Source organism: Myotis daubentonii, chromosome 1, assembly GCF_963259705.1.
Source record: "Myotis daubentonii chromosome 1, mMyoDau2.1, whole genome shotgun sequence".
NCBI classification, from domain to species: domain Eukaryota; kingdom Metazoa; phylum Chordata; class Mammalia; order Chiroptera; family Vespertilionidae; genus Myotis; species Myotis daubentonii.
In genome coordinates, this window is record NC_081840.1 from 68,903,989 (window position 1) to 68,923,574 (window position 19,586).

At 46.7% G+C, this 19,586-nt stretch overlaps 1 protein-coding gene across 4 annotated transcripts in view; it reads left to right on the forward strand.

Moving 5' to 3' along the window:
- Positions 1–19,586, forward strand: part of RASGRP1 (RAS guanyl releasing protein 1) — an 82,870-nt gene that overhangs the window by 40,822 nt on the left and 22,462 nt on the right. For all 4 annotated transcript variants that reach the window (XM_059705124.1, XM_059705133.1, XM_059705143.1 and 1 more), the window contains 5 exons: positions 6,171–6,276; positions 12,842–12,904; positions 13,823–13,954; positions 15,756–15,909; positions 18,945–19,118. In XM_059705124.1, the coding sequence (XP_059561107.1) occupies positions 6,171–6,276; positions 12,842–12,904; positions 13,823–13,954; positions 15,756–15,909; positions 18,945–19,118 (629 nt within the window). The remainder of the gene's footprint in view (positions 1–6,170; positions 6,277–12,841; positions 12,905–13,822; positions 13,955–15,755; positions 15,910–18,944; positions 19,119–19,586) is intronic.

Below are 19,586 nucleotides of genomic sequence, written 5' to 3' on the forward strand. Positions count from 1 at the left end.
TGGAGGGCCCAGCACGGGGGCTGTGAGCTGTCAGGGGACTTGGTATTTTCACCGACACAGCCCTGGCTCACAGGCTCTCTGGTTTCGAGCTGTCCTAGCTAAACGGTGTCAGGAACAGCTGCCTTGTGTTGATGTTATGGAAAGTGGTGGCTCTACGGGTTCGGATCTCCAGAGAGATTTTTAGAGTACATGCACCATAAATGCAATGAGAAGGGGGAGAGGTTGGTCTGAATGGGTGTGGGGCTTCTTGGGGAGAAAGAGAAGTGGGTAGGGGTTTAGCTTTAGAGCATGGATGGCTGAAAGTTAGAGCTCTTCCCTATATAACTGGTCTTCGCCGCACTCATCTCTTAACCCCTAAGGAGAGGCAGGTTGCGAGGGGCCCGATGGCCATTTCTGTCCAGGAGCCGTCACTCACCAGCCCTGGGGGCCATGGCCCAGGCACAGACCTTGGTTTCCTCATCTTTAAAATGGAGCCACAGTCCCTGCTACCGCAGAGGTGTGCAACTTGTGTTCAATACAGGTGAGGGTTTAAGAACATGAGGTGCTGCTATCAGGTGTTCTCATCTCGGGAGAACAGTGGTTCTCCAGGGCTGGCTGGTTTCAGGTGCTTGGTGTGTGTGTGTGTGTGTGTGTGTGTGTGTGTGTGTGTGTGTGTGTGTGTCAGGATCCCCCTAGAGCCAGTCTTCTGATTTACGGAGATGTTGACCTCCAAGAGCCTCATCAGCCCTGCCATAGGCTGCAGATCTAACTCTGCGTGTTTTTCTGACGCTGGCTTTCCCATTACCATCTTCCGGGCCCTGTTTTTGACACTCCTGTTATTTTGTGTTATGACCCCTATGCTGACAGCCTGCCTGCCCTCCATATACTAATTTCTGACATCTGCCTTTAGTATACTCAGGATCCCTTCACTCATCCGCAGATTTCCATGGAAACCAAGACAAAGGGGAAGAAAAGACAGCTTTAGAGTCTGTCTGGTGTGGGATATGCTTTGTGTCCATTTTGCAGCGAGTCGTTTCCACCACATCCCCCAGACAGGCCCCCACTGTAGGAGTCACCCCACCTCTCATCAGTATGAAGCAGGTTCAGGCATGCAGCCCTTAGCAAATTTCCTTTCACATGATTCTAACCATCAGGGAGCAGTTCATTGCTCTCAGGGGCAAGTAGCTTATTTAAGATTAAACCACAGAAAGGAAAAAAAAATAGAGTGTGCAGGCTGATTTAGAGGAAGAGGGCTGGATCATAAGGCCTCTTGAATCTTGACGTTCTGGGTCACCTCATCACCGGATATCAACAGATGCTTACTGAGCCACCACGCTGGATAGGATCTCTCCCCTTCTGAACTGGACCACTCTGTAGCATGGCCTCCTCCGCTTCATTCTTCATATTTACTGTCTTGTATTGTTTGGTGTCTTGGGTGTGTGTCCCATTCCCCAACTAGACTGTGAGCTCCTCAATGGCGAGTGTTCTGTAGCTCTTCAGGTCTCCTTCGGGACCTAGGACGGTGCCTCGCACAGAGCGGATTAATTATCAATGTTGATTAATTGTGTCCAAAACTGTTTTTAATCTAAGTAGACTGAGAAGTTGCTATATAGAAAAGGAGTATCCTCTCATTGGAAGGGTACAAGCAGAGGCTAGATAGCCACTTACCTGCGACACTTTTAGAAGGAAATAATGCATCGGATGGAAGGTCGAGGTAGATGACTAAAGTCTTTTCCACCCCCGAGATTCTGTGATTCCATGAAGTGTCAGTATTGCTGCCACTGAGTCTAATGATGGAAAATGGGTTGTTGCTTCAGAGACAAATGACTGTCTAGAAGCCCCGTGACTTTCCTATTTGCTTGAGGAACAAACGGTCCCCAGGTTGGGTGGGTCTTTAAGTTGTATAGATCTCTGGCAGTATACTTTATTCTCCAAGACAAGTATAGAGTGTGTAAGACTGACATTTTGTACCCACTGAATTTTCACCCCTTTAAAGAAGTCTTCCCCTGAAGTGTAAGGAGAAGCAGATGGGGATGAGAAAATCTGCATATTTTACTATGCATTGCACATTTTACTTATTAGAATTTTTAGTTTGACACCTTGCATTTTTAAAAAGCTTCAAGATGCAAACAAAATGAAATTATTCATTGAAATATTTAAATCACCTTACACCAATTACATCAAAATATCAATAAAATCCAGCAGCCTGGAAGGTAGGCTCCCTTTGACTTTCAAAGAGGCCCTCCCCCTCAAAAAGGAAGAAGTGCTTGCTGAGAGGCGGTCAGGAAGGAAATGCATCCGTGATGAGGTCACGTGGGGAGAGATGGCGGTGGGATGAGGGCAAGTGAAACACCAAGGCGTTCTCCTGTGGAAAACGGAGAGCCGAGAAGGAAGTTCAGGACCCAGGAACCCAGGTGCTTCTGCTGTCACCCCGTCTCTGCCTCCCTTTGCTGAGTGGGTCATCCCCTCCTGGCCTTGCCCTCACTCCACAGAGAGCACATGAGGATTAACAAGCCACAGTGGGGAGCGTCACAGAACTGTGTAAAGAGAGTGCGAGGGAACATGGAGTGTGACTGCTTGTGAATCTTAGACACAGCATGCTTCTTACTTTAAAGGTAACTTTAATGATCGATATCAATTAACCAAGGCTTATAAGAGACTTTCAGAAACCACTGGAGCCCCAATCCCACGTCCCAGTGACATCTCTTAGACTTGTAACCTAAGGACTGGAAGAGATCGTTTAGCTCATCCACTTTGGCCTCCCATTTAACACTCAAATTCCCTCTCCTAAGAAATGGTTGTGCCGTGTGCAGCCGAGCCCAGTGGAAGGAGCAGGGCTTCCAGAATCCGACAAACCTGGAGCAGATCCTAGCCCCTCCACCCATTGTCTCTTTGACCCAGAACAAATTACCCAGTGTCGCCATGCTTTCATTTTCTCATCTGCACGCCATGAACAATACCAACATTGCAGAGTTGTGAGAATTAGAAATGACATTGTTAAAAGATGCTAGCCAACCACAAGGAAGAGTTGAGTCACAAGCCTTAGATTCTGTCCACACGAGAGAAGCCTGGGACTGTGTCCATAGCTCCTTTGACCACTCTGATGCCCTACAAATACATTTCACAGTCTTTCCTGCTCTTTACCATCCTGCATGGGAATATGAGCACTACTAGCTCTGCGAGGAAAGCTGCGTCATAAAAACTATGTTGTCAGATACTGAATTGAAAAGTTACCTCTATAATTGTAGTCTACTTGATTGCATAAGTACAGGTGTGGAGAGGAGTAATCGGGTATGAAACAGGAAATACAGTGGGAAATGGTAAAAGGGGCCAGAACCTGTGGCGCTCCATTGGCCATTGTAAGGATTTTGAGTTTTATTACCAGCATAACGGAGTTCAGTAAAGCACATTAAGCACATGACCTGAGTCACGGGTTTTAGAAGCTTGTTCCTGACTTCTGAGTGGAGAATTGACTGTAGAGTGGAAGCAGGAAGGGCATCTAGGTTATTGCCTTGCGATCATGGCTACAACTAATAAAACGGCAGGGATGGAGGGAAATGGACAGGTTTGAGATATAGTTTGAAAGTAGAGTTTGAAAGACCTCCCGTGGAAACAGCAGAGGCTTGCTGATGGATTGGCTATGAGAGAAAGTGAGGCAAGAAGGATAACTCCTAGGTTTTTTACTTAAGAGGATGGTTGGTGGTGCTATTTGCTGAGATGAAGAAAAGTGGAGGAGGAATGAATGTGGTGGGGGTCGTGGGGGAAGGTCAGGAGTTTTGTTTGGGTGAGACATCTGAGTGGATTTGCCAAGTGTGTTGGACAGACTAATTCGGTACTCGGGGCTGAAGATATAAGTTGGGCAGTCATCAGCATATAGGTGGCATTTTTAGCCAAAGGACTAGATAAGTTCACTTAGGAAAAAAATTAGTTAATTTTTTTAATTTAAATTTTAAGAAGTTTTAAATTTTAAAAATTGTTAGAAAAAAAGAAGTGGGAGGAATAAACCACAGAGCACAGTGACATTTAAAAGCTCAGCAGAGGAAGAAGAGGCAGAAGAAGAGCTTGAGAGAGAAGCTGAGAAAGTGTGATGTTATGGGAGCCAAGAGAAGAAAGTGTTCCAGGAAAGAGAGTTGTCAACGTGGGTTGGCTTGAATGCAACTTGAGTCATAAAGTAAGCTGAGGACAGAGGCATACACTACAGGATTTGGTGGGGCTACTTGGTGACCTTGAAAATACAATATGCAGTGGTTCTCAACCTTCCTAATGCCGCAACCCTTTAATACATTTCCTCATGTTGTGGTGACCCCCAACCATAAAATTATTTTCGTTGTTACTTCATAACTGTAATTTTGCTACTGTTATGAATTGTAATGTAAATATCTGATATGCAGGATGTATTTTCATTGTTCGCGACCCACAGTTTGAGAACTCCACTAAGTGGAATGATGGAGTTAGAAGTCAGAATGGGATGGTTGAGAAGGAACAGGAGTTGATAAATTGATGACAGGGAGGTTTTGCTGAAAAGGAGAACAGAAATGGAGAGGTAGCTAGAGAGGATGCCAGTTTAAGGTTTTGTTTTATTTATTTCATTGTGTTTTAAATAGGAAAGTCTGATGCATATTTAAATGCCAGTGGGAGTAAAGTAGGAGAGAGAGAGAGAGAGAGAGAAGTTGATGATGCAGGGAAGAAAGTAGACAAAGGCAGGATCAGAGTCCTTGGGGAAGGAGACCCAGAGCTCAGTGGGAGCCACGGCCTCAGAAAGGCCTCCATGGAAACAGCGGGCCGTAATGGAATGTGGGGAAATCAGTGGGTTTGGTGATGGCAGGGTGAGTGACCCTGTCAGCTTACTTACATTTTCTCATGAACTGTGGCTTCAGGTCATCTTTTGAGGATGAGCGAGGACTTCTGAATCCTGAGTCCAAGTGCACTATGTCTTTTACTTACAGTTTGGCACACTTGGAAAGAATGAAAATGAGAACCCCTTTTGTATAACACATTTTAAAGAGCTATCAATGATAAAGCAATTCATGTTTATTCTTTCATTTGATATTTTATCCTGAATTAGTCAAGTTCCCAACAGAGAATAGAATTCGCATGGTTTGTTTAATTGAAGACACATAGATGAAGGAGCTATTTACAGAGATAAAGTAGCATTAACAGATGTTGCACCCAGAGACTGTCAACAGCCACAAGTCATCGCTACCCTCAGGGCCAGAGGGCCAAGGGCCAAGGAGATGAGCAGTGTTAGATCCCAGGAGAAGCAGAAGTCACGAGGGGCCAACCAGTGGGATGGTTCATGGGAGAGACCTGCAGCTCCTTTCAGGGAAGTGGTGCAGAGCAGAGAAGGGAGGGCAAAGACATGGCCTGACTTCTCTTCTCCCTTCTCTTGCTGATGCTTCCTCATGGCTGAGCACAACTGGAAGCTAGCTGGCACTGGTGATGCAGTCCATGGTGAAGGACAGAGAGCAGGTCTGGCATCAAAAGACCAGCATAGCCCCTAGCACTTCATGCCATCACTATTGAAAAGATTTTGAAAAGCCCTCCAAGAGAAATCTTTATACCCAATGCCAGTGTATAGAATGCATCTTATTATTTGACATTAGCTGGGCTTTGGAAAACCTAGCTAACCAAGCTTTTGGATATAAAGCATCATGGATACTTGTAACTCACCCATAATCTCCAAATGTAATGTTTCCCCATAGCCTTCCTCCTTTGTTGTCCTGCCCATAAAACTAGGGGAGCTTTTGTCAGAGCTCCTCCATGCCGTGGGAGAGCCCTCGACATGTTTTGGCCAAGTTGCAAAAGTAAGGCATTTTAACTGAAATCTATTAACACTATACTTTTTTGACTGTGACCCTAGAAAGGACCCGCCGTCATATGCACTTTGGGCCCCACAAAACCTGGATCTGCTTCTGCTTTCGGGTGCACGGGTGCAAATTTTATCCCTTTCCCAAGATTCTACCACCTCCCAGTGGGTGGTTAACGGGCATCAAAATGGACATTTTGCGAAGGGGAGAATACGGCAGGAGGATAAGGAAAGCAAAGCCGGGAGGGAGTGTGGCGCCAGAGGCAGTGGGAGGAAAGCACTGTGCCTGGAGACGCCTGTTGGGCCCGCACCGTTGTGTCATGGAGGGTGGTCGGGGCTGGTTTCTCTCTGGGGCCTCGCTCAGATGCTGCTCTCTGTGTTTCAGATGCAGATGGAAACCTGTGTCGAAGTAACCAACTGCTGCAAGTCATGCTGACCATGCACCGAGTTATCATTTCCTCTGCGGAACTGCTCCAAAAAGTGATCGCCCTATATCCTTTCAGCAGACCCGCTGGCAGTCCCCAGTAGGAGTGCTCAAGAGTAACTGGAAATTGGAAGTATGCTTGTATTTTGAATGGTTTGGAATAATCCTGAATGGTTACACGTCCTTTCAGGGGCATGGTATGTGTGTGTGTGTGTGTGTGTGTGTGTGTGTGTGTGTGTACATACATGTGTATGTATACCTTCAGTTGGGCAGGGCGATGCTCTTGATGCTGATTGCTCTGGGAAGTAGTCAAAGAAATCAGCATGCAAACAGTCTTCTCTGGCTAGAAACAATACTTTTCTTGTCTATTCATCCAACTTCACAGTTGCCTGTGCAGATTGACAAGGGTGCAAGCATGACTCAAGTGATGACATGCATTCTGGCTTTCCTGACCAATTCTGGAACCTTCCCCAGGTTCTGGCCAAGGCTTCCTGGTGCCGCAGCAACTGGAGTCTGCTGGTGCCTTTTGCTGCAGGCAGCAAACCCAGCTGGACTGTAACCTTCTTGTGGGGTGTGAACCGAGTAGGGTGGGGAATTGCCTGCCCTCTCCCTCTCACTGATGGCACTGTTAGCTGTGGCCTCTGAAGAGAACCTGTGGGTGGGGTGAGACTGTTTAGCGCCCGAAGCCCAGATCCCCAGCTCTGAGTCATGACTTGCAGCTCTTCTCATCTTCACCACCTCTCCTGACTACCTTTTCATCTTATGACAGGCGCACGTGCACATACACACATGCGCACACATATACATACACACACACACACACACACACACACCCATACCCATCAGGACCAAATCTCTTTTCTAAACCCACTTATATATCTTTTTTAAAAACAATTCTTTATTTTTGAAAGTATTACGTATGTCCCCCTTGTTCCCCCATTGAACCCCTCCAGCCCGCCCCCACTCCACTTATATATCTTTACCTCTCCTCTCAAAGGAGGTGTCTCCAGTGCCTTCCAAGGGCGGGGCATTGGGAGGGGTTCACGTCATAAGAGGTGCAGGTAATAAGTGGTGTCTCGTCTACAGAGAATTTTAAAACCATAATAAAACCAACTCAGAGTTGGTCTGCTTTTTATTAACTCCATGTACCAGCAATTCTAAACAGTGCCAGGGATGAAGTATTTCTCACTGGAAAAATTGTTTGTTAGCCTAAGGCAGCAGTTCTCAACCTGTGGGTTGAGACCCCTTTGGGGGTCGAATGACCCTTTCACAGGGGTTGCCTAAGACCATCGGAAAACACATACATAAATACATATTGTTTTCGTGATTAATCACTATGCTTTAATTATGTTCAATTTGTAACAATGAAATTGGGGGTCACCACAACATGCGGAACTGTATTAAACGGTCGCGGCGTTAGGAAGGTTGAGAACCACTGGTCTAAGGATTACATCGTACCGGATGCCCGCCCACAGGGCGAATGGACACCTCTCCCCTTCCCGCCCTGCCTGCCCCTGCTCACAGGATCTACCCATCAGGACCTCCCCTCTCCTGCACTCTTAAACTGCCTGTCAGTGGCGCCTGCCCCTCCGCCTAAAACACATCGAAATGCCTCCAACCTAAAAATAAACTCTCAGCCCTGCCTCCCCTTCATTCCATTGTTAAGGTTAGAAATTTGATGCGCAAACTTCTTAAAATAGTCTGCACCCACTATCTCCAATCTCTCAGCTCCCTCCCACTCCTAATTCAACCGCGGCCCCCACCCCTGCACTCGAACTTTCCCCTGATGTCACCAGCAACCTCCCAATGGCTTTTTTCCATCCCAGTCTATGCTGACCTCCCAGCAGCCCTGGGCGCTGCTGACAGCCCTGCCTTTCCAAACCCGCCCTCCAGGGCTCCGGAATGCACCTTCCCGGCTCCCCTTCCTCCCAGCACCCCTCCAGCTTCCCACCCAGCACCTTCTCGGAGGGCCTCTGAGCTACCGGGTAGCATCCTCTTGTTCTCTCACTCCTCTTCCTTCCCTGGGCGATGTCTCACCGGGATTTTCACCACCATTCCTCTGTGTTGGTGACTTTTGAGTCTGTATTTCTCTAACCCAAGCCATTTCTTTAAAAAGTTTGGACTAGTTAGGACATCAATTTTAATATGTTCAAAACACTGCAAAACTCACCACCCTCTCTCCCCAACTACCACCCCGTTAACTCTGCTTTGACACCTGTATTTTCATTTTCAGTTTCAGTTAATGGTGTCATCACCCGCTCAGTGGCCTAAACCACATCAGAAGCACCCTGCACTCCTTCCTGCCTCTCACCTCCTTCCGGCCGTCACCCAATCCCAGGGTTTTGACTTCAGAAATGACTATCATCTGGTCTCTCCTCTGCATTTCCATGCCATGGCCGACCATAGTCCCAGGGTCTTCTCACCTATGTGCCTTCTACCCCCCCCCCCACCACCATTCGTTGTCATCCTCTGAAGTTACTTTCCTGAGAGGTGGGGTAACCTTTGCTTCAGAGCCTCTGCCCACTGGGGGAGGTGACATCAGACCCCTCGGTTGCCAGGAGACGGCCCTCCAGGGTCTGACCCAATTCAGTGTCTCTCCCGCTTTGTCCTGCTGCTCCCAGAAACCCTTTCCCGCCCAGCCAGTGTGGCTCAGCAGTTGAGCATGGACCCAGGAACCAAGAGGTCACTGGTTTGATTCCTGGTCAGGGCACATGCTCAGGTTGTGGGCTCCATCCCCAGTAGGGGTGTGCAGGAGGCAGCCAATCGATATTTCTCCCATCGATGTTTCTATCTCTCTCTCCCTTCCTCTCTCTTTTAAATAAAATAATAATAATAATAATTTTTTTTAAAGAAACCATTTCCCCTCCACACTGAGCTTCTCAATGCCCCGACTGTCACGGATCCTCACCCAGTTCCTGGGCCTGGAGCGCCTTTTCCTCGCCGCAAGCCTAGCAAATTCTTTCATGACCCTCAGTGAAATCTTTCCTGACCTTCCCACTCCCTCCCCCTTGGGAAATACATCTAGTGCTTTAAAATAGTGCTATTGATGTGAAAACATATTTCATTCCCATGACTCTTGTTTTGTATCACCTAAGTGGTCAGTGTCTCTCTCATGTCTGCCTGGCTGTCATCTGCCTTGAGGGGCTTTTCATTCTGTTCTGTTAGCTAAATATATCGACCTGCCTAAACCTTAGTTTGTAAGTTTTGAAATGTAATACCTGTATTCTCTGGTATTTATAGATGACATTTAAGGAAAACTCAAAACTTTTGTGTCTAGTTTCTGTAGTTTGAATTGTGTTAGTAATATGGAATTTTGCAAGGGTGCTGAAAAATTAATTAAATTACAAGTTACTTTAAGACAAGATAGGTATAGTTTTACCCTATATACACACACCATATTGTAACTTACCTATTTACGAATTGTCTCCCCCAGGAAACTGTGTCCCCTCAAGTGCAGGAACCAAAGGCATATTTATCTTTGTTTCTCTAGAACTTAGCTAAGTGGCCATCTCATGGGAGGGCTCGATGAATGTTGCACTGTCGTGGATGCAAAACACTGAGATACTTTTTCTGTATCTGTCAGGACCTTAGGTGAGAAACCTGGGCTTTGCTCAAGTCTGGGGTCGGGGGAGGGATTCTAAGAAGGGAATATGAAGTAAGATTTCCCGTCATTGAAACCCAGGTTAAACATTGAAGGCAAAACTATTTTGTCTTCACAGTTAGTTTCCCTGTTCTGGCTTGGGGGTAATAGAATTGTTAATAAAATAAGCTCAGATGGTGTCTTGCTTTTCCATTGTTTAAAAAAAGAGGGGAAAAAATAAAACATGCTTTGCATAGTTCAGCTGCCTGAAGAGCACAGTCAGAACTGCCCCGGTACTTCCCAGGCACAGGACCAGCCGTGAAGGGAAGGAAGACAGGTTGGGCCTGAACTGTCAGCAACAGGGACATTCACTGGGTCGCGGCGCCCAAGCCTCTCGCTGCTGGCCTGTGTCATCAGCACTGGCTTCCCGCTCCTCGAGGGAGAAAGCGGGTGCCCTGCCTCTGCTACGCATCGGGCTCTGATGGCCTTGGGAGGCTCTGCCATCCCGCCTGGCATCCCGCATGCCCACAGCGGCTCGGCCCCTGACTGCAGGCCACTGGGTTTGCAGACGCTACCCGCCCCCATTTAAAGAGGATAAGAAACCACCCGAGGAAGGTAAACTCCACATAAAGGGCACCATGTTGATTTCGGTGTCCATTTAGTTGTCTTAAAATAGATGGGTTTCTGTGCCTTCCTTATTAAAAAGGAAGAAGAAAAATTTCAACAAGTTGGTCAAATAATTCAAATATAGAATCTAAGACATACCTATCTAAAATGTGCCTTATGCGTGAACCTCTGTGTGTTCAGGGGATGCATTTTCTTAGCGATGTGGCATTAAGACATGTAAAGTCATCTCATTGCCACTCCTACCTTTTAGGCCCAAAGAAAGGCCGGTGTCAGAACCTGTTACTTCATGAAGTTTGCCAGTTGGCTGGGCTTATTTTAATTTTTATTTCATTTGTTGATGTCGGTGTAGTTTTGTTTTGGTGCCGTCAAAGACAGATTTTATAAGCAGTAAATCTATTAAAATATGTTTTTAAAATTAATTTTATTGAAAGCACAGATTTCAGAACCATAGTTTTTCTTTAGGGACCTGGTTTTAGCTCACAAGTCGTATTCTTTCTATAAGTCTCTCATGTTCCACCAAATCTTTTTAAGGGGCCTTGAAAATTTTTTGGTTAATTTGGAAAATGCTAATTAAATACTCCCAATGGTTTTAAACAATTATGAATTTTACACTTTAGTTTACTTTTAAAGATTTCAGAGGCTTCCCTGAATTTGAATAATTTTTATAACTCTAGTAGATTAAAGTTATAAACAGGAAAGCTAATATTATCTTAGATGCTCCAAAGCAGTGGTTCTCAACCTTGGCTGAACATTAGAATCACCCGGGAATCTTTTTAAAATCCTGATTTCTGGGCCTCATCCTCCGGAAATTCTGTTTCTTTGTTACTAATGTTGTGGCCCCACCCCATAACAAAGAAACAGAATTTCCGGAGGATGAGGCCCAGAAATCAGGATTTTAAAAAGATTCCCGGGTGATTCTAATGTGCAGCCAAGGTTGAGAACCACTGTTCCAAAGCAATGCATAAACTTAATAAGGTTTCAATTTAAAACCACAATTAATTATATATTCCAAATTGGAGTTTCCATGCTACCATTCTAATATACTCTTAAACTTTACAGGCATATAAAATCTCAAAATGCACAGATGCCTTCCTAATAAAAACATCAATAATATGATTTGGGCTGTCTTTACTTTGCTGTAGTTGACTCTGAGTTTTGCATGGGTTACAGTGTGCGCTCCCACCGAAAGAAGGCCGCTTCTGTCCTGGTTATTTGAGATCTCTGCTGGCTTCTCCCTGGTTTCATCTCGGGGGCCCGGCTGCAGGTCACTGAGACCTGCATTGCAGTTATTATGGCACAGTTTTTCCATGAGAAAGAAGTCAGAGTCTTGCAGGGCACACAGACTACATGGCCTGCTTGCTCATTCGGTTTGCGGAAGATGGTAGGGCCTGCCCAGGTTCATCACTCGATTGGATTTTGCATTTCTTTTAAGTGAATATTCTTTCCATCTAAGCTCTAGAGCAGCAGCTCTCAACCGATATGCTGCAAGAATTTTTAAACATGCAATACCTGACTATTTAGTTAGGAGCTCTGACTTCTGTTTCCTTAGATTGTCAAACAAAAACAAAAAAAATGCCAACACAACAATAATTGTCCAGTGTGAATGAATTAAATTATACCTTTTTATTTGTCAGATTGGCAAAAAATATATTTTTTGGTGTACTGCAGAATTTTAGTAATCAGTTAATGTGTACCATGAGATGAAAAAGGTTGACAATTGCTGCTCTTCAACATGGGAACTTGATGGAACCTGCTATTCTTTCATATTCTTAGGATGGCACCATTTCATGGAATATTCCAGATGCTATGGATCCTTAACATGTCTCTGATTGTATTTTGGCTTTATTCACATTTTCACATGGCTTTGTCCGACTTGCCATCCAACTTACAAGGTCAACCTACTAACATCCTCTAGGCATATATTATCATTTTGCTATTATTGTCATGACACTATATCTGAATATGTATCCCTTCCCCCTCTCCTCTAATTCATGGCACCAATTGTTTATCAGTTACTAGAAGCATTGTAAAAGGTGAGAAGGGGCTGCTCTCTTTAACTGGTCTCATTGGACTCCTGGTCTCCTGGTCCCGGGCAGGAGGCCATTGCCTCTCTGGTACTTCTTATAGTCACCTGCGCAGGGCTTTCCGCACCATGGACTTCCTAGCTCTACTTCTGCAGAGGAGATGCGGTGACCTCCTCCCACCACCATTTCAGCGTGAGCTAGACAGTCCCCACGCCACCCTTATGGTGATAATAACATACAGCCGCACACACCAAGTTGGTTTTTATCTATGGGGAGAGATAAGAATACATTTTCATTTGAAATTTATTTCGGGAGGGGATTGGTTTTAGCAAACACTTCCACTGATGAGAAGCTGTTTGGTTGCTGTCACAGAAGCTCCATTTGCCTTAACCACAGCCCACGTATAAGGACGCCTGGGCCAAGAAGTCACCAGGGCTGTGCCTGAAGATCTGCTACTTCGTAAGGTGAGGTTTCTGCATGCATGTGGGTCTGTGTGGCCTGGGGTGACACAAAAGACTGAAGCAAGGTGATCTAGTTCTTCCTCATGCCCCTGCCCTCCCCTTCCTGGCGTCTTTCTGTGGATCACCTCTGGGCAGCCTGGAAGGGCAGGCGGTACTGGAAATGGAGCACAGCTCGTTTTTCCTGGTGTGCCTGAGCTTAATGTTTTATACCAAGGCTTTCCTCAGTCTTACAGTATTTTGGTATCAAACGACATGGGAGAGGTTATCTTGTTTGTTTTTAGTCTGAATCATAAAAGTAATATAGCTCATATTAGTGCATTTTGAACATACAGAAAAGAATATGACTATAGTAATAAGCACTCATATCCAACTACCTGTTTTGGCATTTTTATTTTGTCTTTTTTCCCAAGCAGATTTTTCAATCATAGTTGAGATTCAAAAACATGTTAAGTTTTCTATCCTATTGTTCTCACTTAACTTTAATATCATTGAAAATGTCTTTAGTCATGAAAAACTTTTGTATTATTTTTAATGGCTATATAATAGTCTGAGACCTGACTATTTACAGTGTAATTTACAGATACATGCCCATCTTGGGACATCCGGCTTGTCTGTAGTTGTCTTATTTATGATTATCTCTGATGCGCATGGCTGTGCCTAGACCTGCCATGGCTATGAGACACCTTGTCCTATCCAAGCCCTCAACACGAGGAGGGGCAGAGAGCTGCAGACAGGTGGTTTTCTTCCCTCCCCACTCCCCCGCCCCCACTCGTTATGCTCTATGTTAGGAATATATATTCCATGTTCCCAGGAATAGACAAGGGCAAACCCACCTGTCTTTCTGTCAGTCCTCTTTGAGGGAAGAACCTACCAAGGTGACCCTGGCCTTCCGTTTTGGCATGTTCTACCCCCGCCGTGCAGGTACTGGATAACGGAATTCTGGACCATGTTTAAAATGGATGCCAGCTTGACGAACACCATGGAGGAGTTTCAGGAACTGGTGAAGGCTAGTGGGGAGGAGTTACACTGCCGCCTGATCGACACAACTCAAATGTGAGTGCCAGGCTGTGGAGGCATCTCTGCTCCGCTGGCCCGGACGCCCGGCTGTGGCTGTGGCTCTGCCGCTGGGAGAGGCCCCTCGGATAGGCAGGTCCAAACCACCTCACCAAGGTGAAAAGCTTGACATTTGACAAGCAAGCAACGACGCCCCTGGTGATAAAGCTGTGGGTGACTAATACTCACGAGCAGGAACAATGGAAGACCCAGTCAAAAAGCAATCAGGTAGCAAGACAGTGACTAAAACGTGTCCAGGTTGTGAGAAACTGAAAGCACAGTGACTAAATGCACGCTAGATGGCAGCTAATGCCTGGAGGCCCCTGAACTTGAAAATGGGGGACTGCTGACAATGTATTGAACAGAGGGAGTATGGCATGTGGAGTCTATGAAAGACACGTAGACTTCAGGAGCTGGGAGAGATCGCAGGGATATCTTCCATTACTTATTGGATTTCTTATTTATGAGGTGAACCCACTGTGGAAATATGGCAGGGGAGGGTACACACATTGCATACTGAAATTTTCACAGAGTGGCCACTTTATTTCACAATAGTGCAGATCCTTAGAATACAGAATTCTAGAACTGAAAGGAATTCTAGAGATCGTTTCATCCAACATCCTAGGAAACAGACTCAGAAAGGTTGTCTGGCTCGTCTGGGGTCACAGAGCATGCTAAGCTAGTGGTCGGACACAAGCTCGGTGCACTGGGTCACAGCCCTGCAGAAATGTAAACGTCACATGTCATGCTCCCCAATAAATCAATTTGTCACTTTGGATTCTCTGTACCTCTACTTAGAATAATACAACTCAAAAGATACAAGAGATTTTCAAGTAACAATTTCCTCATTGCAAAGGTGCAGAACCTAGGCCCCAGGGCACTTTTCAAACCCTAAATCTCCTTGTCCCAATATACTGCCTGTGTGACTTTCCTCTACCAATATTTCCCACAGTCTGCTCTTTAGGAATTAGTCAGTGAGATATAGCCTGACCAGGTATATGTGAGAAATAGTGAGTTAAACTTGCAACGTTTGCAGTGCATCTCAGAGTCTGTAATATGCTCTTTGGACAAGGGGCTGCAGAATTTGTAGCATCTCCCAAACTCATTTGACCACAAAGCCCTCTGTAGAGACAAGGTTCTCAGGAATAGCAGTTTGGGAAACACACATCTGCAGCCTGCACCTCTCAAACGGCTTTTCCCCTTTGCTTCCTCCCTGTGGGAAACACGCTGAATCAGAACACATGGGTTGGTTACAAGAAAATGGGGGGGGGGGGGGCGCTAGGCTCTCTCGGGGACATCAGCTGGGGAAGTGGAGGAAAATGCCAGCAGTCACTCAGTGTTCCTCCCCATGACCCCCTGCAGCACGACATCTCCTCGCCATGGTTCTCTGCCCTCCCAGCATGAAAACTACCCTCCCACCTTGAGATTTCCAACCAGTTAGTCCCTGTGACCCTTATGAGGATGATGGGACACCGAGCAGGCATGGAGAGAGCAGGCGTGCCGGGACTGAAGACCAGGAAACTGGGGCCAATGCTTGAACCCTATTTCCCACGGCCTTAAACACCTCTCCCCAGTTCCCATGTGCATTCTAAAGGCTCACAGGAAACCAGCCAGGCTTCCTAGTTGCTGCCATAGACTAAGGTGATTTGGGAAAACTCTGTTGATGCATTGTTTTGGCCAAGGAAAGTGAGCTAATGGTTCTTTGTATATTCTCATGCAAAACTGGACTGACTTGTATTCAAAAGCAATTTTGATGCATTCTTTTTCCCTATCTTCTCTCTTTCACATTTACCCACAAAAGCAATGCCCGTGACTGGTCCAGGAAACTTACTCAAAGGATAAAATCGAACACCAGCAAGAAACGGAAAGTCTCCCTGCTCTTTGACCACCTGGAACCGGAAGAGCTGTCGGAGCACCTCACCTACCTGGAGTTCAAGTCCTTCCGGAGGATCTCCGTATGTACCCAAGGGGCAGGAGAAAGCGCCCCCGGGGCATTTCTGAACATAAGCAGAGAAATACAGCAGCCTGTTCACCTCCGAACCCCAGAGGCCCTCGGTGCTGGTGGGCCTTCCCGTTAGACTCTGTACCGTCCAGAGAACAAGTGCTCTGAATTCCTGGGCGGTCCCTCCCCCTCCATCCACCATCCTCCATGCCCACCCACCCCCAAGAGACAATACAGTGGGTATACATGTATATGTGAGTGTGTACACACACACACACACACACACACACACACACACACACACACACACACACACACTTTTTAACCCTGTGCCATTAGGTTGCCAGAAATTTTATTTTTTCATTTTCCTCCCCCCAAAATGGAGATATCCTGTAAGACTTTGAGTTCATTCTAGGGTAGGTGTGAATGGCTGTGGGACATGGTCCAGCCCAGAATATACCTGAATCCATGAAGTGGTGCTGACATGGCCCAGCTGTCGCTGATGATTCTAGAGATAAACTTTGCTGATCCAAACTTGGTCCTTAAATCTCCATACATGATGCCAAAGAACACTGGTGCCACACGAGACATCTTGTCAACACGGCAGGTGCCAGCAGACCCTCACTGACCAATATACTTTCCTGGGGAACGGCACCTTCACTCAGCCCTGCCCCTACCCCAAAATGGTCTTCAGCTTTGCTCTAAAAATAGAGACTGCCTAGTTGCTGGATTCCTTTCTTAGAGTGACCCGTGTTTCCCAGAGGGGATGGAGGCCCAGAGGGGTGACTTGACAAGGTCACACAGCTTATTAGATTAAGAGCTGGGGCTAGAATTACATGCCTGTCTTGGTCACTCAGCACCAACTTATTGAGCCTGGTTCTATTTGTTGTTGTTTTTGGTGTGTTTCTTTTTTAATCCTCACCTAAGGATATTTTTTCTATTGATTTTTATAGAGAGGGGAGGGAAAGGGAGAAACAGAGAGAAACGAGAGAGAGAGAGAGAGGGAGAGAGAGAGAGAGAGAGAGAGAGAGAGAGAGAGAGAGAGAGAGGAGAGAGAGGAGAGAGAGAGAGATTGGTTGCCTCCCACACGCTCTCCAATTGGGACCAGAGATAGAGCCTGCAACGAGGTACATGCCCTTGACCGGAAGCGAACCCAGGACCCTTCAGTCCGTGGGCCGACACTCTAACCACACTAGCCAAACCCGCCAGGTGACAGGTTATTTCTTCTTTCCTCCCATAATGTTGACATCTGTTTTCACACAGCAGTTTGCTCAGCCAGCCAGGAACCTCCCAGCGCCCTTTTGGAAATTAGTCTCCCAGCAGGACTCTCTGCACTGGCCCCAGCCCCCTCACGGCACCCCTGACAGAACCAGGGGACTTGCTGGGAGGCCCCACCTGGGGAGTTTCCATTTGGCGGTGCCTTCGTGTCATGGGAGGGGCCCTGAAAGGAGCCATTCTCACACTGAAAATTTGCCCTGCGCTGGGGCCCAGCTGGCAGGAGCGGGAAACGCGTGCAGAACAGGGACGCTAAGCCCGTGCTCCCGCGGGGGCGGCAGTGCTGTTTGCAGAGCAGCACATCATTTGGAACCTTCCTGGCTTGAATGGTACAGTCCCTCCAGCAGTTTCCCCTCCGACATGGGACCAGAGGGAGCTGTCTCCCACCTGTGAACTGATGGCGTTTGATATTTCCTGTTTATTATAATACTTGGGCGGGGGGGGGGGGGAGGGGGGAGATTACTGGGATAATTCTTTTAAAAAACAATTAAAGTTAGTGTTGTCTTGATAGTGGGAGGAATATATAAATGAATTTTCTGTTAGAACCGGTAAGAGTTTTGCTCCGTGTGTGGCTCCTAAGGAGTAGTTTTGGTCCTACTCAGAGTTTTCGCCCTGTGAGTAAGCACAGCAGTGAAATAGGGCTCTGCGCACTTGCGTTATTTTATTTAGGCTGTGTTTCTCATCAGTGTATTCCTAGTCAGGCGGGACTAACATATACTGAAGTAACCCCCAGCTCCTCCCCCACAATCCGTCACACGACATATGTAACATGGGTCGCACAGGGACGCAGATGTGGAAGGCTTCACCTTTACACAGCTTCTGCAGCTGAGGGCCGGCAGCATGGCGGATCGCTCAGTGACTCTTACACCTTTCCCTCAAAAGTCCCCTCACTTCCCCTCATGCTGCTGGCCGCACTGTGAACACATGGTAAGCAGCACCAACACGCCCAGAGGAGCACTGGAGCGGGCAGACACCGCCTGCCTTTGGGCTGTTTGGGACAAGGACACGATAGCTACAGTCACCACCTCTACAGCGGTCTGCTGGCACATCTGCTTCACATATGCTGTTTGATTGTCAACCAGTCAGTACTACTGTCCAGCTGGGAAACTATGGTCATGGAATTAGCTAACCAGGTTTCATGTATTCAACTCACTTGGCCTCTGTTCAAGTTCAATTTAATTCAGGCAGGTTTGTTTCAGCAAGAAGGTAGTAATTACCCTATTAGCACCACCTCACATTAATGTAGCACTTGGAAAAGTTAAAGTTGTTTCATACCTTATCATGTTTAACCTTCATAACAATTTCATGTGCTAGATAGAGCAGATGTTATCATCCCACTCTTAAGGTAAGAAAACAGCTGGCGGAGAGGGAGAGAGGTAGGAGAGAGGATGGAGATGGAAAACAGGGAGGAGTAAGTCTTGTGAATTCCTTTTTTCCCCTTAACCTCAGCAGCAGAGGTGGGATTAGTCCTGAGATTTTTCTTCTATTCTTTAGAATTTAGAAGTACCAATATCTACCAAATACAGTATTTGAATTAACTCATGTGTTGGATGAATTAGTCCACATCCATGGAGCCTAATGACTTATGGTTTAGGGACCGTGCTGTGGGTAGGTTTCCTTCCCACCACTTTTGTCAGCCAAGCAGAGGACATACAGAAGAGGTGGACTCCTCAGTCCCACAGCAGGTCCGAGCCATCAACTGAACAGAGGTGACATGCCCCTCAGATGCCTCAACACCAGAGCAGCAGTCCTGATGGGGTCCTTTCCCCGCAGTTCTCCGACTACCAGAATTACGCGGTGAACAGCTGTGTGAAGGAGAACCCCACCATGGAGCGGTCCATAGCCCTGTGCAACGGCATCTCCCAGTGGGTGCAGCTGATGGTGCTCAGCTGCCCCACCCCGCAGCTCCGAGCTGAGGTCTTCATTAAGTTCATCCAGGTGGCTCAGGTGAGTGGCGGAGTCGGAGTGTGGCCTGGGCTGAGATGAATTTTCCCCTCCTCCTGCAGCCAAGATTCCCCTCCTGAGCCACAGTGGGGTTAGTGTCCTTCAACTATCCTGAGGTCTAGGTAGGTATGGCAACTTCTCTGGTTCCCACACAAGGGCACTATGGAGAGGACCATCTCAGGGCTCGGGATACGGTTTTAGATGTTTAGATATTTAACATTTCTTAGAAGGTGCTTACCAGCCTACATGGTCTTCTCAAATCTGGCCCCCATGACAAAGGAAAGGGCAAGTCCAAGTTTTCCTGGGGCTGGAGTTGTCTTAGGTCTTCAAGCCCACACTGTTAAATGTCTGAGCTGAGTGTTCGATAAGTATTTGATAAGAGGAACCGGTACACTAAGTCCTCACTTAATGCCCGTCAATAGGTACCACGATGTATACCGAAACCAGTTTTAATAGATTGACATAAATTGA